The sequence below is a fragment of the Malaclemys terrapin genome, chromosome 17, assembly GCF_027887155.1.
Source record: "Malaclemys terrapin pileata isolate rMalTer1 chromosome 17, rMalTer1.hap1, whole genome shotgun sequence".
NCBI classification, from domain to species: domain Eukaryota; kingdom Metazoa; phylum Chordata; order Testudines; family Emydidae; genus Malaclemys; species Malaclemys terrapin.
The window spans coordinates 15,277,769-15,303,379 of record NC_071521.1 but is presented as its reverse complement, the minus strand read 5'-3'; the positions used below and the strand labels follow the sequence as shown (position 1 = coordinate 15,303,379).

Genomic DNA, 25,611 nt, shown 5'->3' with positions numbered 1-25,611 from the left:
TGCAGTGTGACTAAAAAACCAAACCAAAGCAGAGAATAAGAAATATAAAGGAGCCTGTCCATTTATACAAGAGGAAAGAGGTTCCTGAATGCAGTGGAGAGGAGTCTTGGAAATATTTTTGGTAATATTCCTTCAGATGTTATTGGCATCCAAGCTACAATAGTTGGACAGCAGCAAAGAGTCCTGTGGCACCGATAGACTAACAGACGTATAGGAGCATGAGCTTTCGTGGGTGAATACCTACTTCTTCAGATGCAGATGGCATCTCCCTATGCGCTACTGGTGCCAGAACAAAATGCAGAAGTGGGTATTCACCCACGAAAGCTCATGCTCCTATACGTCTGTTAGTCTATAGGTGCCACAGGACTCTTTAGTCTGGATCTGTAAAAGCAGCAAAGAGTCCTGTGGCACCTATAGACTAACAGACGTATAGGAGCATGAGCTTTCGTGGGTGAATACCCACTTCTGCATTTTGTTCTGGCACCAGTAGCGCATAGGGAGATGCCATCTGCATCTGAAGAAGTGGGTATTCACCCACGAAAGCTCATGCTCCTATACGTCTGTTAGTCTATCGGTGCCACAGGACTCTTTGCTGCTTTTACAGATCCAGACTAACACGGCTACCCCTTTTATAGTTGGACAGAAAGCTTGCCATGGGGTATAAGTGAGAGACAGAGAGACTTTAAGATAAGGCATAGTTAAGAATAGGAGTTCCAGGTTTCATCACAGAGGCAATGAAGAGACTACACCAAACTCCTAACCTGTAATTTGAGAAGGCAGCTAATTGGTAGGTAGGTAGTGGGTTATTTTCTAAACTATCCATTTGGGGAGTGTCCATATTTTGTTTTGGGGTCTAAAAAGTCAGTGTAAAATCAATTTCCTTTCAACTTCTGAGAATTCCCACCAGAGTCATGCACGTTGTGCGGTACTGTACTGGGCAAGGAGTCTGTGAGGTTGGGTAAGTGATACAGGACACAGCCTACAGTGTGAAGTGGATAATTAGACCTGGGCTGGGCTGGGGTGAGTAGCTCATTGCAGGCACCTCTCTGCTAATGCTGATAAATGCTCTCAATGTAGAACGACAGCTTGATCTTCTCTGCAGCTTTCTTAGTGGGAAGAAATGTCACCGTTGCTCACACGATAGGGAACTTGCTGGAAAAAAAAGCTGGGGTAGGGGGGGAAGGTGTCTGACTTGACAAGTGTTATTTTGCAGACTGACCTGGGGTGTGACTCTCCTCCCTGGCACGCAGACGCTCTGTTCTGCAGTCTTTATTTAATGATTTCTGCAAATCCAGATGGGTTGTGAACGAGAGTGAAAACGAAACCTAACAATAGCCTGGTGAAGTGGCACTGGGAAGGGGCATACTCTGAATGGAGAAGATTTTAGCTTTGGCTTTCGTCGTCTCTCTCTCTCTCACTCACACACACACACACACACACACACGCATGCACCATTTCAAGAATTAGCACTTGATTCTCATATACACTCTGGCCTCTTTACACCTCTCTGGCATCATAAAGGGACTAAAAGTGGGACTATGTTACATTTATGCTCACTTTAAAGTCCCTTTGCACATCAGGAGTGGCATAAAGGGGCTTCAGTGTAAATGTGAATCAAGTTCTCACTGGTTGGCTAGAAAATGGTCCTTAGCCCTATGAACGGACATAGAGCAGGCATCACACCCCTGTCACTGCTGTCCAGGCACATAAACCTGCACTCCAGGCTGAAAATGAAGGATAGAATTAATGCTACCTCACTCCTATGGCACCTGTCACTCACGGAGCTCACATTGCATTACAGAGTTGGGTTTTGTTAACCCTTTACCATGTAGAGGGTCAACAGCTGTGGGGACTGAATGTGGGGCCTCTCATTTTAAAAGACCCTGTTCTGTTAGGCAAGGCTATAGCAGGCTCAACAAACTCTCTCTCTCTCTGTGGACAGCCACCACTAGAGAGGGCCAGAGTTACATTGGGGTTACATACAGATGGGGAAACTGAGTCAGAGGGCAGTGAGGTGACTCACCCAAAGAGACCCAGGGCGTTGATGATTGTTCTGTTTGTTTGTGGCAGCACTCGTCATGAGCTAGAGACTTTTCTGACATAGAGGAAGAGTCAGACAGCCCCTGTCCCAAGGAACTGACTGTCTGAAGACGGCTGCACAGACAAGTAGACAGAGGTCGGGGATGTGGAGCAATACAGGGGATTTTCTATACAAATTCACGAGATGCTCTATAGACTGCACAGCAGAAGTGGGTTTTAAGAAGGACAGAGAGTAAAGGGGATAGGGCTTCGGGGATGACTCCAGGGATGTCGGATGATGCACACAGGGCTGTGTGGATGAAAGAAGGGAGGGGACTGATGGGGAGAGTGGCAGACAGGCTCAGAAGAATAGGAATATGAGCCAGGCAGGTGGCAGGGAGACCAACGTGTAACTCAACCCAAAGGAGGATAAAAATTATAGAGAGTCTTGAAGGAGGTGACCGATAGTTTAAATGTGATGCAATAGACAGTGAAGGGATTCAAAAAGAGGAGTGACATGAACAAACGAATGGGCCAGGAAGATGACAATAGCAAAATTGAACAGAACTCTGGTTTGTTGATTCCTTTTCCTCTAGCCACGGGCATGCATTGGCCAAAATGGAACCATGTTGAGGGCCTACCTAACATTAGATATATCAATTCCTATCGGATTTCAGAGTTGTTGAGCACCCACAATGCTCCCAGGGATTTTTAGGGCACATTTATGCCATTCCGGGCCTTTTACCCAGAGCAAAGGGGCCAGAACTGGAATGATTTTCTGGCCCATCTCAGGTTAACAATGAAACTATTTGATGAGCTATGGAAGATCTCAGATAAGTTGACTGTCTACATATCATTGGTATGACTTATTAATATTATAATATAGAGCTGGTTGAAATGTTGATCGTATTTCATACTGAGGGCATTTATAAATAGTCTATAAAGGGTTAATGCATTATTCATAGATATTTTAATGGTTAGTTGATTGTTATAGAGTCTAGAGATTTGCTTATAACCCTGCTTTACAGCCATATATAACACCATCTGTTGATATGCTTATAACTATCGTTATCACACACATTAGTGTCTGCAACGTGCATGTGGCATCTATGAATCATTTCTCAACTCTTTATAAACTATTTCCGAATCACATCTTGAATACAAAGGGTGGCTGAATATTTACATTTTTTTAAAATGAATTTTGAAATTTCAACAAAAATTAGGAATTCTTTTTTCAAATTTATTTTTGATTTGGGGGTTTTTTTGGCTTTCCTCCTCCTGACCAGCTCTAATTAATCTGTTCACTGTAACCCACAACTAATCCTGCATTTCTTCTTCTATATACTTGGTGCCCTCTTTGTAACTAGCTCATGTAACAAAATAGCTTTGTATTGTCACCCATTTAATTTGCCAGTGTTTATTGTATGGTGATGTATGTGATTTTAAGAGATGATAAAGTGTCTAGAGGTTGGAATGGACACTTTTTGTTTTTCTTTTTTCCTTAGGAACTGAAATAAATAAATGCATTTGGAAATTCCACTTTTCCTCTCCCAATTATGCCCCCCGCTTCCCCATCAAGCCAGTCCTTTATTAGCCACTCAGTAAAAGAATTATTCTTTGTTTTTCTATAGCACTGGACATCCAAAGATCTCAGAACAGTTTACAGACATTAATGAATTAAGCCTTGGAATGGCTCTGGGAAGTAGGCAAGTATTGTTATTTCCATTCTACAGGTGTGGAAACTGAGGCATAGAGCGGTGAAGTGACTTGCCCAAGGTCACATGGGGAATCTGTGGCAGAACCACAAACAGAACTCAGATTTTTCTTATTCCTGAGCTTTAAACATTAAACTGTGCTTCCAGTACTGTGTGCCCTTCCACCTAGATGACTATGCAGACAGCCCACAAATCAGCACTGCCATCCCATCCACATTATCACAGCTCATAGGACAGTCATCAGTGCAACATTTTCCATCCTCAACCGCACCATAAACCCGCCTCATTATCATGGAGTTGATTCTGAATAATGCTCATTCTTCATCTCTTGGCTCTATCTATACTGTCCATGACCCAACGCTCAGTACAAAACAGCTCTCCATATCTTCGCTCTACCTCTCAAGACCAAAGGTGAGATACAGACCTAAACTAAGGGGAACAAGCAAAATAATCATTTCAGGGTTCTAAGGAAATTACCCTAAAATCCTGTAGAACAGAATAAAGAGAGAGATCCGTTCTATCCACCTACAGAATGTAACAGAGAATTATGTCGCCAAGGTAGAATTCTAGAGGCTGGTTTAAAAATTCTATGGAAAGAATATCAGTGGCTAAACATTCTATGGAAAGAATATCAGTGGCTAAACATTCTATGGAAAGAATATCAGTGGCTGTTCAGTTCCATAGGAACTCTGCAGAAGGGAAAGAGTCCTTTTGCATTGGATGCCTTTGCCAACTGGAGTAAGGCGCTTGGCCTACTAGTAAATGTCTGAGCTTCAGCTGTGGCAGGAAAGGGGCGAACGAGGGGCTGGTTTTTGTGAGGTTGGCTGCAGACGCTAGAAAATCCTGTGTTTTGCTTGACGTCGCTGCGTAACATTGGCAGTGGCTTTATCTCTGAGGGTTTTCAATGTAAATGACACGGTTCTAATGTGCTGTGTCCATGTTTCCTCACAGCAAGACACTCTGGGGAAATCACCACTAAACAAGTTACAGTGTTCCAATTAGGGACGGGTGAGCTCCTTTTTGCCTAATTTCGAACCCACTCGAAATTCACGGGTCGGGATGGCTGATTCGGATTCTAGCGACACCGGGCTTTGGAGATGCAGTGGGAAAATCACCCTTGAGGAGGAAACTTGTCTTTAAACCAGAATTTGATACTTTGTGAACTCCAGCTTGCTTTGCAGACCTGTGCAGTAGATTGTGGAGCCTGCAAAATGAGATTTGCCCACCCCTAATGCTAACAACCCACTATGTTCTGGATGATTTGAGGGCTATGAGCCAGATCTTCAGCTGCTATAAACTGGCATAGCTCCATTGAATTTAAAAGGGCCGCACTGATTTATACCTGCTGAGGATTTGGAAATATGGGCCCGATTTTCTAGTGCTCGGCACCCACAATTGGAACCAGATTGTTAAAAAGTCCTCAGTACCCAGTTGAACAGCTAAATAAAGGCTTGATTCTGCTCCATTCAAATCAATGGCAGATTGTTTTGGGTTTTTGTTTTTTTTTCCCAGTGACTTGAGCGGGAGCAGAATCAAGGCCAAGCGGAGCAGATTTTCAAAAGGGAGCCGCTCCCAGCAACTCCAGTATTGTCACAGATGCCTGGATTTTCAAAAGAACTCAGCTTCTTCATTGGCTCCTAACCTAAACCAGAGGGTAGAATTCCAGAGCTCAGTGTCCTGCATGCAATATAGTGATTTACTATTATTGCTCATTCGGAAGAACTTGTCCTTGGGGTGATTTGTGTCTGATATTTGGGCAAGGGGAGAAGACTTAGCCACAACTCCAACTCTTTCATGTCCTTTCTTGACTCACACCGTCCAACTACTTCCATTGCCCATAACCGTGTCATTATCCCCTAGCTCTGAACTCTCTGACCCACCTCACGTTTTCTATGTCTTGTGAATCATGACATCATCCCAGCTCTCTAGATTCCAGCAGCTGCAGAATGTACTGCCCACATCCTCACATGTTCAAAGAAGCATCCCCATCCTTTGGGATACTATGGTGGCAGATGCCTTAGAAACATCACAGACAAACAGATCCATTACTGTTTTCCCTATGCATTTGCGGGTCTGGTTTGAAACTGCTCTCAGCTTCCTTAATCCTTTATGGATTTGTTGGGGTCTATCACAGAGATTCTCTGGCTACTCTCCACCCTGCCACGTCTCATCAACTCAGTCACACTATCTCACTGCTCTAGGTATGAGAGCCTTCTCCTCTGCAATCTCTGCCATCTGCAAAGGGCTTTCTTGTCTCTCGTGATCCCTCAATGAATTTCCATCTCATTTCCTATCTAATTTGAAAACATAACTTGTATCCCTTCCTTAGGTGCCTCTTAATACCTCCCCCATTCCGATGTTAACCCCACGCCCCCATTTAATGCCATTATTTAACTCCACAAAGTCAGTATATAAAATAATGTCGGAATGCATGGCACATTTCACCTGTACTTGTCTATGTGTATTTTATTGTGGGTGTTCACTGATTTATGCTCGTGCATATGTATAGACATACTTGGGGGTGTTTGAGCACATATCAGGCATAAAGTGGGAGGCATTCTCCTTCCCACCATGGACCCTCTATACCAGTGGGGTGGCCTACGGGGCCATAAAAGCCCCTTAGCTGGCCAGGGAGAGTTCTCCTGGAGCAGACACTGCATAGAAGAGTCATAAGCAGCCCTGCACCGTTCTCCTTGAAGCCCCTGATATACTTGGGGGTGCTGAAGGTGTCCCAAGAGCAGAAATGCAATCTCTGCAGCATACATGTGTTCTCTGCCGCAAGGAGATGTGGAGTTCGTGGGGGAAATGGGGCAGCAAAAACTAGAGCAGAGGGAGGCTGCTTCTTCCCTCAGAGAAGTTCTGAATGGGGAAGGTAGAACAGAGTCTGTAGGCTATGGGCCATACCTGCTGGAGGCGCAGTGCAGCGTCTCAGCCAGTAAATTGTGGGGTTATTCTACATCTGCAGATGCTTCTGGAATAATGCCTCCTAGGAAACATTGTGTGTGTGTGCACTCCATCTTTTTTGTTTTTACTGTGTGTGAGTGCAATGAGCTACCTTTACGTTCGTGTTACATTCCTACCTATTTGTTCGTATTGGCGTGTTTATTGGTGCCTTATGCAATTGTATACCAGGGCCTATCCACATGTGTGTATAGGAACCCTACCACCTCTCACGCATTTATCATAATATTTGGTGGGGTTGTTTCCTCAGCTTCTGTAAACAAGAGATTGCATAAGAATCTCAGCTTCCATTAATACAAATACGTTTTTTGCAGAGACAAGGTTGAAAACACACAGTGAATGAAGCCTAAAGGCTTAGAAAGCAGAAGGCAAATACAAAGAACCCAACACTTATTATTTCTGTTAAAAAAGAAGTCTCCTGATTTTGAAGCCAATCTCATGATTTGGGGGGGGGTCACTTGTTTCTGGAGTTCTTGGGGTGGGTAGTACTTCTAGAGGTAAATATTAGTTGTGTGAAAACTGGAATGTTGGTATGTGTCTGTACAAGGTATACTTAAACATAACGTGGGGAGATGGACCAGATGACCTTGTGTGGTCCCTCCTGCCCCGACATTTCTGTGATTGTATAGATTGATATGTCAGCTTGTGAATGCATGTACAATAGGCAGATGGCTGGGTTTGCATATAGAGTTGCATTCAAGTTCATGGGCACAGTGCTAGATGCGTTTTGATGTGCTCATTTGTGTGTCCATGTATTTCATCTTTGCCCATATATGACACATTCACATGCACATCGGACAGGTTCTCCCCTGAGCTCCTGTCTGTCTCTCTACATTGGTTTTATATTGTGGTAATCACCTGGGTACCCACACGCCTTCATTGCTTACGTCAGAGCTTTACATCTACTGTATCTGAGTCTTTGAAGCAGATGTCATTGCTAACGAAAGGCAGCAGATAGTCAAGTAGCACTCCCAGATTGAATGAGGGAATTGGCGGGTCTCAACCAATGACCAGCATCTACTGTGACTGAAAGAGTGACCCCTCAGAGTTCCCACTGTCTGCAAAGCAATGAGCTCTGTAAGAAACCAACATACCTGTATATTTTATATCTGGTTGTAAATCCTTGACGATGTCTTTCCACAAAGGATAAGTAGCTCCGTGAGTGGTGGAAAGGCCCCCTGTCTGAAATAAGCCAATCAAATTCCTTGGAGACATGTTGGTTGGTAACAGCTGGTTCCTGGTGGGAGGGCTGTACTATTATATGGTCCCATATAAACAGGAAGTAGAGGAACTCAACAAGCCTCCAGTTCATGCTTTTCTGTCTGCCTTTTTCCTCTCATTCTTGCTCCATTCTATGGAGTCCTGTGGAGGAAGAGAGGAAGGGAGGGGAAGAGGAAAGAAAGAGAGAGAGGAGAGCAAGAACAGAGGAAAGAAATAGAAGAAAAAAGAGAGAGAAGAAAGAAAAATGGTTACATATGTAATCATAGAAATGTTTTTTGTTGCTGTTAATTATTTCAAATATGTGGCACAACATGAAAACAAACTTTAAACCAGATTTTAAATGCCCTCAGTCTACTTGTATTGTGGTTCTGGGTATCTGATTGTATTTCACTGTTTGATATATACTTCTGTGGGGCTTTTATCCCTTCTCTCAGAGCACGCATTGCCCTGTGAAACAGCTAGGTCAGGACCCAAATGCACCTCACCCTGTTCCCCCAGTTACTTCTCTCAGGGAAGTTCTCTGCAATGCTGCAGTGGGGAGAGGAGGCCGGATGCACAAGGTGGCTGCACCCCAGGCTTCAATTACATGTTTATCATCCCTTTAATGCGGTGCCAGATAAATGTGTCTTCTACTTTCATCTATCTCCGATGATCTGTAATCCATACTCCATGCAACCTGAGCTCTTACTTTAAAGTCATGCCAAAAAACGAGAAATAAAATAAAATAATTATCCTGTTTTCAGAGACAACAACAAAAAACAATCCTGCAGAACTTTGAAGGATAAAGATCACACCAGGCAGCTGGCTTGACAGACTAGGCCTTTGAGGAGCAGGGGCAAATGAACCATTATTTGGTTATTTCTATTAAAGTAGTGCATAGAGGCTTCAATTAAGGTGAAGGCCCCATTGTTCTAGGCACTGCACATGCATGTAGTAAGGGACAGCTCTGCCCTGAAGAGCTTGAAGTCTAGGCAAGACACAGCAGGTCAGTGGCGGAACTTGCAACTCCCATCCTAGTGCTCTCACCATTAGATCTTGCTGCCTCCCCACTCACACCGTTGGTACTATGCCCCCTATTGGGTGATGCTTGGCTTTACGTTAGTGGAGAGTGAATGGTCCTTACCCTTTCAGTTTTGTGACAAAGATACAAGGGAGGAGGGCACAACAAGGTCCCAGATTGTATCAATTATCTATTCATCACTGACAAAGTCTTCTTTTCTAAATTCCAGCTGTATAAGCTTTTGTTGAAAGAGGGATATGTATGAGCGGGGCTGTATATGAGTGTGACATGTGTGCCATGCACAGGTACAACTCCCAGAATGTGTGTGTGTGTGTGTGAGAGAGAGAGAGAGAGAGAGAGATACAAAGTGCCTGTGTGTGTATGTGAGAGGGAGAGAGAGATCCAAAGTGTGTGTGTGTGTGTGTGAGAGAGAGAGAGAGAATGCCTGTGTGTGTGAGAGAGAGAGACACACACACACAAAGTGCCTGTGTGTGTGTGTGTGTGTGTGAGAGAGAGAGAGAGAGAGAGAGAGATCCAAAGTGCTGGTGTTTGTGTGTGTGTGTGACAGAGAGACACAAAGTGCGTGTGTGTGTGTGTGTGTGTGTGTGTGTGTGTGTGTGTGTGAGAAAGAGAGAGAGAGATCCAAAGTGATGGTGTTTGTGTGAATATGGATTTATGTCATCGGGAAGGCATGTGTTAGAGTGGCATGAGGCTACAGCATGTGATTGTGAGTGTGTATGTGTTTGCGCGGGTGCAGCAAAATCCAGCGTGTGACTGGGCGTTGGTGGCGGTGAGTGTGTGACGGGAGCATGTGGGAGTCTGCACGTGTGCACAGCATATGTTTGTGCTGCTGCAAGCGAGCTCCGCGGCACCGTAGAAAGCTAAACACTCCGTGTAGCCTGTTTAAAATGTTCTGTTGAACAATTCCCCACCAGCTAAAGTTACACCACATGAAAAATGAAGGCATTAAATATAAGAGAGGCAATGAATATCACCCTAGAACAGTCTCTTTTAGCTTTCTCCACTGGACAGGTTTGAACCTCCCTCCAGTTACTGTGGTGGAATATTACTATTAATTGTCTCGTGGTAGTGCCGAGCGGGCCTAGTGAGGAGGAAGGTTAAGTCTCTGGACTGGAGACCTGCAATCAATTCCTGCCTCTGCCTCTCCTGTCTCATTGTGTGACTTTAGACATGTCACTTGAACTACTTTGTGCCCCCAATTCCTCGTCTACAGAATGGGGCTAAATCTTCCCCGCCTCACAAAGATGTTGAGCATGAAGCGCTCCAATACTACAGAGATGTGCTCCATAGCCGTCCCGAGATAGATAGTGTTAGGCTTTGCACAAACCAATAGCAACAGACAGTCTGTGTGTCAGAGCTAGCAAACTACATCCACGAACCAATCAAGGGTGGAAGAGGAGACACAGGCATAGAGCGAGAGGTGAAGTGACTAATGGTGACACAGAAGGTCAATGGCACCGCTAGGACCAGAACCCAAGTCTCATGGCCACTAGACCATGCTGCTGCTCAATATCATGGGATGATTGAGTTGGGGATTGGTCCTGCTTTGAGCAGGGGATTGGACTAGATGACCTCCTGAGGTCTCTTCCAACCCTAAACTTCTATGATGCTATGAATATCATGGCTATCCTTAACATGTGTAATCTTCCAAATACTTTCCAGACAGCTCAGGACGCTCCTGTCAGGTAGGGGAGCATGGGGAAATCAAGGCAGATAGAGAAACAGAGGTGGGGGTAGGGAGAAGAAACAGAGCGACCGAGAGCAGTTGGGTACAGACTTTGGGTAGGCAGCTACACCGATGTATATAAAAATGGAAAAAGGGGTTTCAATAAAATATCACGGAAACACTATAGGCAGATGTTTAACAGGAAAAAAACAACCGAAATAGGCAGAGGTTAAAATAAATAGGCAAGAATGAGACAAATTAATAAACAGAATGTAGGAAGTGATTAAAATAAAGATGGAAATAATAATACAGCCCCAACGGGACGTACTCTGTACCACTTTGTACCAGAACTCAGGAGGTTATCCTTGTAACCTGTGTCCCGCTTTCTTCCTCTCTCCCGTCTTCCTTCTTCCTGTCCTGTCTCTTCCCAGAATGTAAATAGAGCTGGCTGAAAATTTCAAATTCAAATTTTTCCATTTCAAATTCAAAAATTATTATTTTTTTCAAAATTTCAATAAAAATGGCAAAATATTGTTTTGTTTTGTTTTCAAACATAATCTCCTCCTTCTTTTGCTTAACTATTTGAAAGTGCTCTGAGGCAGGGATCCTGGCTTCTGAGATGTTTCTACAGCACCAGGCACAATGGGCCCTGATCCTGATGGGCTGCTTTGTGCTCTGCACACAATAGTAATTAATAGTAAGACTAAAGACAGATGAATGATTTGCCCGGTGCCATTGAGAGAGTTAATGTCCGAGGCTGGATGAGAAGAACTCATATGTTCTTAGATATCTTCTGATCCTGGGTTCAGAGTCAGGATTAGAACTCAGGACGGAGTGCCTAGCTTCTTGTCATCTGTTCAGGCCACACCTCTGTTTCTCAGATTATGAGCACAAATGATACGCTTCAATCACACAATGAAAAGTTATAAGTTCACCCTCCTTCTCCATTAGATAAGCATCAGCATCTGTCTCCACTAATGATCAGCTGCACTGCACGCATAGACCTAACTATGCCTGTTTGGTTATTGAATCCCCCAGTAACTACCTCATTTGTCAGCCTCCCTGGATCAGTTCTTTAAGCCCTCTTCTTTCTACTGAATTCCTATTGTGCTGGGAGAATGGGCTTTTTGTATTAAAGTGGAGTGATACTTGACTTCCAGTCCCCTGTCCAGTTCATGTCCATTGTGGAATGCTAGGTGGAATGACTGTAATAGTCCTCAGTCACATCACCCATCTACTCTCTCCGATGTGGAGTTTCACGGTATTTTGGTTGTCTCTGTTCACAGCAGACCAAAGACAGGAACACACAGAGAATGATTATCTACCCTCCACCATGTTTGTTAAGGTCAGGCTTGGGGTAATGATGAAAAGAGCTTGGGTGATTCCTAACTGCATACAGATCTTCATCCAAACAGTCATCAGTTGCCAGACCTTAATCAACATGTGGACCAGATCCCCCCCAGACAGTAGGAAGAAGTGGGCAAACCTGGGTTCTGGATGAAACCAGGTAGGCTGGAAGAAAAAGCGTTCAGAGCAAGGAGCAGAAGTCGGGGCAAAGGAAGAAGAAATAACATGACTTTCACCACCAGTCTAGACAATTATATCACAATCAAGTTAAATTTTTTATTAGTGTCTTTTCTCCCCATAGCTGCTGAAAAGATGTTGCTTGGCATTAAACATTAATACGCACTACAGGGCTGGTCCCCGCGGAAGCCATAAAAACCTACTAAGTGGGATTATTTTGTGTTTAAGGCAATATTGCGAGGTCTATTAAATCTAACTGCTAACAAACCCAAGTCTCAAATTAATGTGTAATATGGCGTTCTGGATCTGCCCCTATCCTGGAACCATCCCAGAGACTTTGCAGAGATTGGGTGGGGGTCAAAAGAGGGGAGGGACATCCCCAGATTTATAGCCCTTGGGCCCGAATCCCAAATCTAACCCAAAATAACACCTGGCACAATAATAATGCCTTAGACTGAAGGATGGCCTTGTGGTTTGCCTGCCTGGCCTGTTTAGACAGTAAAAAGAAGAACAGGAGTACTTGTGGCACCTTAGAGACTAACAAATTTATTAGAGCATAAGCTTTCGTGGACTACAGCCCACTTCTTCGGATGCATATAGAATGGAACATATTTCCATTCTATATGCATCCGAAGAAGTGGGCTGTAGTCCACGAAAGCTTATGCTCTAATAAATTTGTTAGTCTCTAAGGTGCCACAAGTACTCCTGTTCTTCTTTTTGCGGATACAGACTAACACGGCTGTTACTCTGAAACCTGTTTAGACAGTAAGCTCTTTGGGGCAGGGACTGTCTCTTGCTGTATGTTTGTACCTCACTTAGGAAAATACAGCCCTGCAGTCAGTTGGGATCTCTAGGCACTGCTGTAATATAAATACTTAATAATAACTGGCACATAATACTTAACACAAAGAACCGGTGATCCCTGTTTATAATATAGCAGACGTATTCAGTAGAGAACATCCTGGCACAGAGGTCTGATACCAGGCCCTTATAAATTCATATATCCCATGTGAACATGCACAGTTTGCCAGAATAATGTACCTTAAAGAATCTGAGTGGAAGGTGAGTGGGATACTGATCAGAGTTAAGATGAACGGTCAACACAATATAAACAGCATGTTGAGGGCCGACTTCTCAGTTACAGTAAAGTTCCATCACACCATTTTGCTAATGTAAACTTGGCTTTAGTGAGTGTTAATTTACACCCAAATTACAGTCCCTTTGCACTGCCAGTCTTCGTGTACATGAGAATTCAGGCCTGAATGTTTAAAATTCGTCCCCTGCCTTGTAATTCTCTTTCTTTTAGAACTCTGAGGTTTTGTAGCAAAAAGAGGCCAATTCATTGTGTTAAATGGAAGTTACCTATGTTTGAATTTACATTTAATTTCATCATGACCGATAGCTGCACGTTTGCTAATTATATTCTATACTTCTGCTGCCCATAAGACAGCAGCTTTGATCCAAGGCGTTGGAATTGCATTGCACACATAAATGGAAGCTCTCAACGCCTCGGTGAGGTAGCTAAGCACCACTATCCCCATTTGTTTCTGAAATAAAGATAGCGAAAAATCAGGTGTGTACTTGACCGCTCCGAAGATAACGGTTGTAAGGTATTCAGATATGGGTGATAGATTTTACAGAGAACAAAATTGTTATTATCCCTATTTTGCAGAGGGACATTGACTTGCAAAGATGATAGTTGCAGAGGGGAAACAAGAATCCAGAGATTCTAACTCCCAATTACCAGCTCTAAACACCTTCTTTGGAATAGCAACAAGGCCTTTGTTCTAACCTCTTCACCTCCAATTTACCCCTTATATTTGATAAATTAGAGAGATCCTTCACACATACCCAGTGTTCCCTCACGCTCCTTCTTGTAAACTATTGCCATCAGAAATGCAGCCTCAAGAAAGAGAAATTACAGAACACATTGTTTGCAGTAAAGAAATGAGTCCCGTATCTCTTTTAGCTTCATGCACCAATAATTTTTCCTTGTGTCCCACATTTGGTTCTTGGCAGGTTGAGTGAGGTGTTTTGCCTGCTGCACTTTACCAGAGGGAAGGGAATAACAAATGCTATTTGTATCTGAAATACTTCTGTGCTGCAGCAACTTCACAGCTTGCCATAGGATGCTGATAAATTAGCAAAGGAGACAGTCACGGGAGACAATAGGACTAGATCCTGAAAGGGGCTAAACATTCTGGCCCCAATTCAGCAAACAGGTTAAGCCCATGCTTAACTTTAAGCATGGCACTCACCCCATTAAGTCCTGTTGAACTACCCCTGTGTTTAAATTTAAGCATGTGCTTAAGTGCTTTGCTAGATAGGGGCCACACCTTGCAGGATTACACCCTCAATATAACGGCTGCTGTATATGCATGCCACTGCCCTCAACTGGATGCAACTGGAGCTGCTCAACTCTTTGTCCTACACCCTAGGTAAGTATCAGATGTCCCTATATCTCAAATGATAGGGGAGCAGTGCATTTGGAGTACAGTAGAACCTCCAAGTTACGAACTCCAGAGTTATGAACTGACGAGTTAACCACACACCTCATAACCGGAAGTACACAATAGGCAGCAACAAAGACTACAAAAAAAAGCAAATACAGTACAGTTCTGTGTTAAACGTAAACTAGTAAAAACCAGGAAAGCAGCATTTTTCTTCTTCATAGTAAAGTTTCGAAGCTGTATGAAGTGAATGTTCAGTTGTAAACTTTTGAAAGAACAACCATAGCGTTTTGTTCCGAGTTACGAACACCCTCCATTGCCCAGGTGTTTGTAACTCTGAGGTTCTACTATAAAAGGATGGAAGGTGCAGCCCAGCTGTTGCCATGAATTTCTGAGTGGCTGTGGTATGCACCATAGTTACAAATGTGAAATCCCAGGAGACACCAATTACTTATATGCTGGAAATGAGGATTGACACCAGGCTCACTCATCTGTTCCATGTAGCGATAGGTGAACCTCAAAGGTCTCAGAAGTTCCATTCAGATAAGTCCCAACAGTTCCACTGCTTAACAGTTAGCTCTGCAATGCTGGCAGCCACATGGGAATAGCCTTTCTTATAAGAATGGCGGTACTTCCTGCTTCTATCTGGGTTGGAAACACTCTGACAACAACCTTGCATCCAGTATTTTGGCTCTTCTGTTTCTGGTGCCAGAGAGAGCCAGGGAGTGAAGTGGCAGCGATAAAATGAAAATAGATAATAATAACAACACTAAGTTAACCAAACTTTTCTGAGCCTCACAAAAGTCTGGTCTAGGTGGTTTTCAATCAAACATTGTCCTGAACCTGAAATTATTATTAATAATGTGAAATTATTATCTAAAATATTATCTAAATATTATCTAGTCCTCTCCTCCATAGTTTCATGATAAGTTAAGTTACACCAAAATAATAAGAGCTAGTATTTACATAGGATTTTTCAGCATCCATCTAGGCACTTATGTGCCCGCACATCACCAGAGTATCTGTCTCACAAACATTAATGGATTTTATCTTCACAACTTCCCTATGAGGTAGAGAAGTAGTTCTCTACCCATTTTACAGATAGGGAACTGAGACACAGAGAGAGTAAGGCCTGGTCTATACAAAAAACTTAGCCCTAGTCTACACTGGGGGGGGTCGCTCTAAGTTACGCAACTTCAGCTACGTGAATAACGTAGCTGAAGTCGACATACATAGATCGACTTACCACGGTGTCTTCACCACGGTGAATCGACTGCTGACGCGCCCCCGTCGACTCTGCCTGTGCCTCTCGCCGAGCTGGAGTACAGGAGTCGACGGGAGAGCGCTCGGGGGTCGATTTATCGCGTCTAGATTAGACGCGATAAATCGATCCCTGCTGGATCGATCGCTGCCCGCTGATCCGGCAGGTAGTGTAGACATACCCTTAGATCAACCTATGTCACTCCAGGGTGTGACAAATTCACACCCCGAAGAGACACAGTTAAGCCATCTAAGCCCCGGTGTAGACACCCACTAGGTTGATGGAAGATTTTTTCAGTCCATTTAGCTGCTGCCTCTCAAGGGAATGAGTTTACGGCAGTGACAGAAGAACCCCTTCCATCACTGTAGTTTCTACACTACAACTCTACAGGGGCACAGCTGCAGCAGCATTTCTAGTGTAGACATACCCGTAGTGACTTGTCCAAGGTCACACAGGGATCCAGTGACTGAGCCAGGAATTGAACTAGGTCACCTGAATCCCAGTCCAGTGCTCTGTCCATTAGATTATCTTTCCTTCATGCTGCTGTTCCAAAATTAACTTAGCCTCATTACTGCAGCTGATTGGACATTTTCTGATGAAACTTTTTTTTTTCATGACAAAATGCCAATTTGTCAAAAGCAGAAATGTTTCACAGAAACGTGTGAATTTTGACAAAATTCCAGTAGAAAGAAAGAAAGAAAGAAAGAGATTCTGATGAGAATGGAATGGAACGTTTTGTTGGAAATATCACAAGTGTGGGTCAGGTATAGTGAATGAGTCTGGACAAACCAGGGTAATATTTATGCTAACCTACCTGCGTTCAGCCTATTCTTTGCTTAGCATGAGCGTTGCTTGCTAAATTAATCTGCTATGTGGGATGAAGGTGATGTTTTGTACTGTGTTAAACGGCATAGATAAGAGGAAGTTAATCACTACAATAAATACACAAAAGGTGCTGACAAAAGGTCACCATATTGAAAGCAAGGAAGGTCCCTGTGTGGAGTGAGGTAACAGGGAAATAGCTTGGACAGCAAAAGTTATGTAAACGGAAGTTATGCAAGACACAATGCTTAATAATTGATTGGATGGTTGCTCTAATGTGAAAAAGGTATAAATATGCTAGAGCGTAAAGCAAAGTTGGAGCCTTGTAGGAGAAATCCATTGTGACGTGCCTATGCCCCAAGAGATGGTAATTGGCCAATATCTTTTTCTGTCCATCTGGCATTCATTGCTTTTATAGCAATTGTGAATGCAAGGCCATGCTTTTGGTTCAAATCAAGGTTTGCATTAATAAACCCAAGTATCTCCGCTCCTAGTGTATAGTATTCCAGACCCAACAGTTTCAAATTTGCTGTTTCAAAATGACTTTTGGCTTCAATGTTTTCAATTTTATATTATGTAATATAAACATCTTAAAAAGTCAAAATCAGAATGAAACATTTCAATTTTACTGAAACAAAATGTTATGATCAATACAAAATGTGGGGTTTTTTTTCAGAATTTTGTTTAGCTGGAAATTTCAGCATTTTTTTGTTTGGTTGGTCGGTGGTTTTTTTTGCTTTTGTTCCATTTTCAAATGGAAAAAAATAAAATAAAATTGTGGAATTTCCCACCAAATGGAAAATCTGGTTCCTGCCCAACTCTATTCACCATATACCATGAGCTAGGTAAAACTATATCACTATTTCACATTATTCAGCTGGGAAAACTGAGGCACAGAGTGTGTTTAAGTGATGTACCCAAGGTCACACGGAAACTGTGTTACAGCCCAGATTAGAGCTCAAGAGGTTTTTGGCTCCCACTATTGTGCTTGGTCCAGATAGTCTCAAAAGAAAAATACTCTGTCCTTTTGCACACCATTTCATTGCAACCACTTGGGCCGATGGGGAGTGGGTGTGGGAAGAGGAAAAACAGACCTGGCATTGCACCCAGCCGTGAGAATTGACTCTCTGCTCCAAAATGAACAATATGAAAACTGCAAACATTGTTTTGAGCCTGATATTCATAGTGACATTTCTTTTGTCCTGGTTTTCATTACTGCACAGACACGAAGACATGGTCCCTGCTCCAGAGCGGTTGGGGACTGTACCATGACACCACTAATATTGGCGTCCCAAGGGTTTGGAATAAATCGATGATCCCTTTAAATACAAGAGCTTCCTCATCTCCCAGCACTCAACTCCACCTTCCGGGTGGGCTACCTCGCTAAGCAATCACCAGGATCTTTCCTCTCTTCTCAGCTGTGGGTCAAGGAGCACAAAGGGTTCAAATCCACAGCCCATCACTTCTCCAGGTAGAGCTCCTGCTGCTTGGATAATGACAGGCCGGGCTGCTGGGGTGAAAAGCCCCGTTTAACTCAGCACTTCCTAAGGACATCAGGTTCTGTCACTATACACACTGGAAAATGCAAATGAACCCAGAGATAGATGGGGAGGGGGAGGGAAAAGGAGTCTGGACTGTTGGCTGATGTGAATTCTGGCCCAGGGCTGAACCGCCTGTGCTATTATATGGAATGACTGAATCATTTGCACTGGCTATAAAGTCTTCATATGAATTTAGACTCATGGGCTCCGCCAGCCGCTGCCTTTTCCCTGCGTGCAACATTCTTGTCAGGGTACTGGAAACAAGCTGAGGAAGCTTAAGCCGGTCCTCAATTGAGCCCTTTGCAGAAAGAACACAGAAATATTTCAGATCATGGAGACCAGGCTAGTGAGGGTCATTGGCACCTGTTTAATGTTCCCCTTGGTAACTGATCAGTGTTGAATACGATGCTTGCAAGAGTCATGATGTCTGGTACATCAAGCATCACAACACTCCTGTAAGGTGGGTAAGTAGGCGTGTAGGATGGGTGATCTAGTAAATAGGCAACTAGACTAGGCCTCAGGAGATTTGGATTCAGTTCCATGCTCTGCCACAGATTTCCAGTGTGGCCTTGCCTAAGTCACTTAGCCTCTCTGTGCCCCAATTCCCTTTGTGTCAAATGGGGATAATAGCCTGCTCTACTTCCCAGGGTGCTGGGAGGATAAATGCATTAAAGATTGTGCAGTGCTAGATAGCACAGAGATAGAAGCCAAACAAAGTATAATGTGTGTGTGTATATATATCAGTTATACCCATTTTACAGATGAAGAAACAGAAACACAGTGGGTTGCAATGTGGAACCCTTTTTCATTGGTGAACGCTTACTCATGGGAATAATCCCACTGAAGGGAGTAAAGGCTGATGAGGGTGAGTCAGGGTCCACAACATTGGCTTCCCCGGGAGCTCCAAATTCTCAGAACCTCTGAAATTCAGGCCACTTATTTAGGTGCCTACATACTGACAGAAGGGCCTTGCCTTAGGCACCCAGGTTTGAAAAGATTGGCCTTAGCCACTTGCCCAAAGTAACGCAAGTCCCAGTGGCAGATTATGGAATAGAAGCCCAGGAATCTTGATTGCCGGATCCCTGCTCTAGCCACAAGTCTGCACTGCCTAAATTACTGCTTCTAGTATTGTAGAGTCTGGCATAAAGATTATTAAAGTCAGTGGGCCTTGGTTTAGATCTAGCTGCAAGAATACAGTGGAATATTGTATTAAACATCATCCTAAATTAAATAAAAAGTTTGAATTAACCCAGGACCAGCAGAGGATTATTTAATTACTAGCAAAATATGTATCTGTTACTTTTCTACTCCTGCGGGCATTCTGCACCAAAAAAAACTAAAAATTCTGCACCAAAAAAAAAAAATATGTGCACAATAGTTTAAAATTCTGCAAATTGTATTTGTCAAATATATCTGGAGGCTCCAGCATGGCAGTGAAGAGAACCGGCCACTGGCTGCCCAGCGGTGGGAGATCACTGAGCAGCTGACCCCTGGGTTACGGACTCAGCCCTGAGGCTGCACCCAACCCTGACACAGCACAAGGACCAGGCCTGCCCCAGAAACACACCAGGGCCCTTCCCCTCCGTGCCAGGTGCACCAGGTGTGGGCAGGCAGGCTCAGTAAGGCAGGATCCAAGTGTGGAGGGGCTTAGTGTGGAGGGATCCAGGTGTGGATTGAGAGGGTTCTGTGTGGGGCAATCTGGGTGCAAGTGGCTCAGTGGGGTGATCCGGGTGTGTGTGGGGGATCTGGATACACAGGGGCTTGCTGGGGAATTCTGGATGCAACAGTAATGGGACTCTGCTGGGGGTCCAAATGAAGGTGGTTGGGACTCCGCAGGGGGGAGTCTGTGTGGGGGGGAGGGATAGAGCTTGGCAGGGGGTTCTGAGTGTGGGGGACTCAGTGGGTGGGTCCAGACTCTGGGGGAGCGGGGCTCATCGGGGTGGTCCGGGTGCAGGGGGAGTGGGGCTCATCGGGGGGTTCTAGGTGCTGGGAAGGTGAGGCTTGGCAGGAGGGTCTGGGTATGAAGGGGTCTGGATGCATGGGGGTTGGGCGGATGGGGGAGCAGCTCCCTATAGAGGGATCCATCTCCCTGCAGCTACGGAGCGATGGGCGCAGGAAGCAGGCGGGGTGCGTGCGGGGAAGGGGCAGGGGGGAGTTTGCAGAGCTTCCTGCAGATGTGGGAGAAATCTGGGGGTGGGTCTCACCCGGCCCCAGATGCCATGTAGGGGAAGAGGAAGTCCCATCCTCCCCAGCCCAGCTGGGACTAGCAGCTGAGACTGGCGCAGGGTAGGAGCCACCAGCCGTGTCTTCCCCAGTCCCGCCCCCTGACTCACAGTTATTTACCTCTCTGATGGCTGCCCTGGGTACCCGAAACATACTGCTGGGGAAAGTCACATGACCACTCTTGTGGCTTCCCTTTGCTTCCCCGTCAGAAAGTCGGTTTTCTGCCAGGAAGCAAAGAAATCTGCGGGGACATAAATTCTGCATATGTGCAGTGTCTCAAAATTCCCCCAAGAGTAAATCATTTCCTGGGAGACAGAAAGGAGAATCGGGTTGAAAAAAGGAGGGAGGTGTGAGAATTTCTGGCCAAGGGTGAGGGCACCTTCTCCATCCCCAGAAACCTGTAGCAAATCCTCCTGGAGTACAATTTTTGGAACTGTCTCCCAAGTATGTGATATGGACCCCAAAAGATGGAAAATAATACTGCCTTTTTCCTATCATCATGAATCTAACTTAGGAAAGTTGTTCCTAGAGATGGGTCCCAAACACAGCCAAGATCTGAAAAACCCAGTGGGTGTTCAAAATCTGTACCCCAGATCAAGATCTGAATTTTTAATAGCCCTAACCACAGGACTGATCCTGCAGTATAGATCCAGTGGGAGATTAGGGTAATTTTTCCAGGATCAGGACCCAAAACAACCAGATCTGAACACCCCTAACCTTGACTGTTTGATACAGTCTAGGCTCATCACTTGCTATGGCTTTTATTTATTCCCTTCCTTGAACCTGCTCTGCTCTGGGATAAATCCATCATCAGGCCACCTGGAGCGTTTTATTGTCTGTGCTGTGTTGCTTGTCTGTTTAGATAGATTGTAAGTAAAGCTGATAAAAAAAAAAATTAGTGAGAGTTTTCCTGTTCGAAAATACATTTTCCTCAAAATTGAAACGTGTCAATTTCAGTGAAATTTTCTCTGAGGAAAAATATCAAAACAAAATATTTAGTCTTTTTGTTCTGATAATGTCAAAACATTTCATTTGGACTTTCATGTCAAATTAAAATATTAATATTCCATTATATTTATACATGATTTTATACTATTATAGTGTTTTGACATTATCTAAATGAAACATTTCTGTAGTCCCGAATCAAAAATTTTCATTTTCAGAATTTTTGTTCTGTGGGAAATGTAGAAATATTGTCCTAACCTGGAATGAATTTTTGGTTAAATGGCAGAATTTCCTGCAGAAAGGAAATTCCATTTTCTAATCCACCCTAACTGTAAGCTCCTTGGGCATTTACCATACCCTCAGTATTCTTTGTCTAGGGTGAAGTATGCTTGACCACTCAGTATTCATATTCATTTTCACATGCCGTATTGAAAATGAGTGGGTAACATTGTCAGAAGCCTATGTGATTTAGGATCCTAAATCCCATTGACTTTCAATAGGATTTAGTTTCTTTTAAAATTTTTACCCAGTGTCTTTATCACAAATGATGTCTTTGTTTAATCTCTGTGTCATGATTGTTTGCCTGCAGTGCAGATACATGTGAATTTAGACCACCCTGTCTGTGTGGGGTGGAGGGGAGTATGGGGCTGAAAACAAGAACAGCAGACAGGCACAGGTGAAAGAGAGCAACAGCTCAGAGCAGAGGTGGTAACAAGGAAACTGTTTGGATTCTTTGTCTTCATGGAGGAAAATATCTCCAACAGTTTCTGTGTGTTCACTATGATTCGATAAGAGATTGAGGGCACCGGGGTCTCGGGACTGAGATCTATGCTCTATCGGGCTGCCAGCATCTGTGTTCAGGGCTTGAATTGTGTGTGAACAGGGACTCCATTTTAAATGAAAGTGTATAGCACAATGTATACAAAGAAAGGGCACTAATGCAACATGAAGGGCTAAATTGTGCATGGCACGGCGTGGATGCACTAGAGGGGAGAGAGGACACAGAGCATCCCTTCTTCCCACAGCACACAGGAGACAGCCGTGATCAGGCACAGAGATCTCTGGGGTGGGAAAGGCAAGCGAGGCATTGGTATTGAGACATGGAGGGGCTTGGCTATGCAGAGCAAAGGAGGTTGTCATGGCCACACTCCTCCCCACGGCACGTCATACAGTACCAGGAGGGCCAAAGAGGTTGTAAGGGCTGCCTCTTACCTGGAGGCTCCTACCAGCCTAGTCTTTAGCAAGGAGGTGTTTACATAGGGTTACCAACTTTCTACTTGCTCAAAACCGAACACCCTTGCCCTGCCCCTCCTCCGAGGCCCCACCCCTGCTCACTCCTCCCCCCCCCGTCGCTCGCTCTCCCCACCCTCACTCACTCGGACACCTGGCAACCCTAGGTTTACATGGCACCCAGAACAGACATCTGCACCTCTGCTTTGCTAACCAGGAAGGATGGATTGGCTGGTGCTCTCTACAAGCCAGTGAAAACCCAAGGCACTTGCTTACCCTTTACAGTGGATGACATACACCCTTTAATATTTTGGTTACTTTTGGATTGCAGCCTCTGTCTATGTTTGGCTCTTAGAGAGGCAGGGCCTTCTGGCCAATCATGTCCATTTCCAAAATAAATCACCCCACACATATGCTTAAACTCCACCTTGGCATACAGATTCTCTTCCCCCCCCCTCCCCCATTTGCTCTATCGCTGCTCCAGATGGCCTGGCACTATGGATTAAAGCTTTTTGTCCAAGTGAGGTCAAAGTAGCTAGAAAATTCCTCCACAGAGGGAGAGATTTCCACATTGGCTAGACTGTCTACCAGCCAGGACAGCCCTGCTGGTGGAGATGTGATGGGGACTGCAGCAGAGAAGGAGAAAACGTTCTTCCTCTCCAATCACAGCCCTCGCATAACATTAAAGAGATAGAATCATAGAATGTCAGGGGTGGAAGGGACCTCAGGAGGTCATCTAGTCCAACCCCTGCTCAAAGCAGGACCAATCCCCAGACAGATTTTTGCCCTAGATCCCTAAATGGCCCCCTCAAGGATTGAACTCACAACTCTGGGTTTAGCAGGCCAATGCTCAAACCACTGAGCTATGTCTCCCCCTGAAGTCTTTCACGATGGGGTGAATCAAATTCAGAACCCATATTCTGCCATCAGCCTTCTCTCGTGTGTACATAAAGGTGTCTTGTAAGGCTATCCCAAGAAAAGAGGGGTGCTTTGGAGCATTTATATCCATAGACAAGGACAAAAGTTGTCTATCACATTACAAGGCCATGTACAGAGTATTCCAAAGGTAATGGAGTAAGCTCTGTAACAGGCAGGTATGCAGCCGCCTCCGGACATTCACCTACCAACTTCATCCTTCCTTGTTTGGGGAACTGAAATTCCTTTCTAGGCAACACCTTCTTTCCAGCACTCTAAGCACTAAAGCAGGTGCTTGCCTCCAGCCCTCCTACATCACATCGGATATTTTTACAGTTCAGTTCTACAGATTGCTAACAGCAGCGAAAATATCTTAATCCGCCGGCCCTTTTGCCTGTCTGTCCCATAGATGTGTCTTATCCCAACATTCACATCCTTTTGTCCATATCAATCTATTAGCCAAATAATAACAAAAAAGTAATTTTGCAGAACTTCAGAAAGTCAGCAGGAATCAGAGCAGTGTCTTGGATTCAGGTACTAATCCTTTGATGTACATTGTGCAAACCAGATGGTAGTCTAATCCCCGCCAGCATGCAAAACCCAGTGAGCAGAGAGCACCGTAACCCCTGTGTCTGATTGAATATTCACACTCACGTCTGATTTTATTTTAGGATTGGAAGAAGTCCCCATGCAGAAACCCACACGGATGACTAAAATCCCGGACACACATTGTAGCCAAGTTCTAGATCTTTTCCCTGCATAGATAATATATGCTCTGCTTTCCCCTCTCCCGCCTCATAAAAAAAAATGTCTTGCATTCCCTCGTGCTTCGTTTGAACCTTTGCTTCCCCTTTGTCGGCTGTCTGCCCCCAGGAGATAAATCCCCCCAGCTTTCCAGCCACAGCCAAAGGCCATAAATCTGCTCCTTTCTTATTCCATTTGGATTCAGCTGCTTCCACTGTGAAGCTAGATGCTGCGCTGTAGCAGCTTCCAAGTATATGATTGGGCCCGTATCTTACCGCAGAGCCTCAGCTGGAATCCAGGGCCAGACGCTGAAATAAGTTCAGAGCCACCCACAAATCAGTTTCCTTCTCCTCCTCCATCCCCTCCCTCTCTCCCACTCTACCCACCACGGCCCGTTCCTCAACGCATCTTAGATGTTGCTGGCTAAGGCTCATTATTAACACATGCTAGAGCATTAATGAGCATCTGAAGGAGGAGAAGAGGAGGAGAGAGTGAAGAGAGGAAAGCAGGAGTGGAAAACAGGATGAAAAGGAGAGAAGAGGGGGACAGACGGTGATAAGGATGAATGGAGAGAAAGTGCAGGAAAGGGAGGACTGAAGGATGATAGAAAGTGCATATAATTAGCCTGTGGTTCAGTGGAGAGGGCACAAGCCTGGGAGTCAGAAAAAACAAGTAGGCTTTACCTGACTCTGCCACTGACCTGCTGTGTGACCTTGGTCAAATCACTTCCTCTCTGCCGTGTTTCTGTTCCCTCTCCCACCTGTTGTCTGTCTTGTCTATAGAGTGTAAGCAATTCTGGGCAGGGACTGTCTCTCACTGTGTGTTTGTACAGGGCATAGCAATCTGGTGCCCCCATTTTAGGTGGGGTTGCTAGGCACTATGATAAAACAGATAATAATAATAATAATAATTAATAATAAGAGCCCTTGTAAAAATTCATTGCCAGGCATAGGGAATCGCAGGGAGACTGAAGTTCTGTGAATCTGTTGAGCTGTTGAGTTCCTGAACCTATGTTTATTATCCAAGGGTGTGTCAATTAAAAAAAAAAAAAATCTACCCGGACCAGTGCCTTCTCTGAGGGATAGGAAAACCACAATAAAAGTGAGCTGGAATTCAAATTTGAAGGAGCTTTTCATTAGAATTTGCCCCGTTTCCCATCTCTGCTCTTTCCTTTTCCCTCCGAATTCCTTTCCTGTTCTGCTCCAGTCTCTGCTTCCTTTTCCACCCAATGTTTCCACTGGAGTCTGTCTCTTTCTTCCCCTATCTCTTTTGTCGGGCACTCCCCTCAATGGCACACGAGGCCAAGAATATTGGGATTCAAGTAAAAAATCGGAACCTGTGATGGCTGAGTGG

General features: G+C 44.4%; 1 protein-coding gene across 1 annotated transcript in view; it reads right to left on the bottom strand.

The window, feature by feature from the left end:
- BRINP1 (BMP/retinoic acid inducible neural specific 1) overlaps positions 1 to 25,611 on the bottom strand; it is a 94,437-nt gene that overhangs the window by 57,180 nt on the left and 11,646 nt on the right. The window contains exon 2 of the mRNA XM_054007965.1: positions 7,790 to 8,057. Coding sequence (XP_053863940.1) covers positions 7,790 to 8,007 — 218 coding nt within the window. The 5' untranslated portion in view covers positions 8,008 to 8,057. The remainder of the gene's footprint in view (positions 1 to 7,789; positions 8,058 to 25,611) is intronic.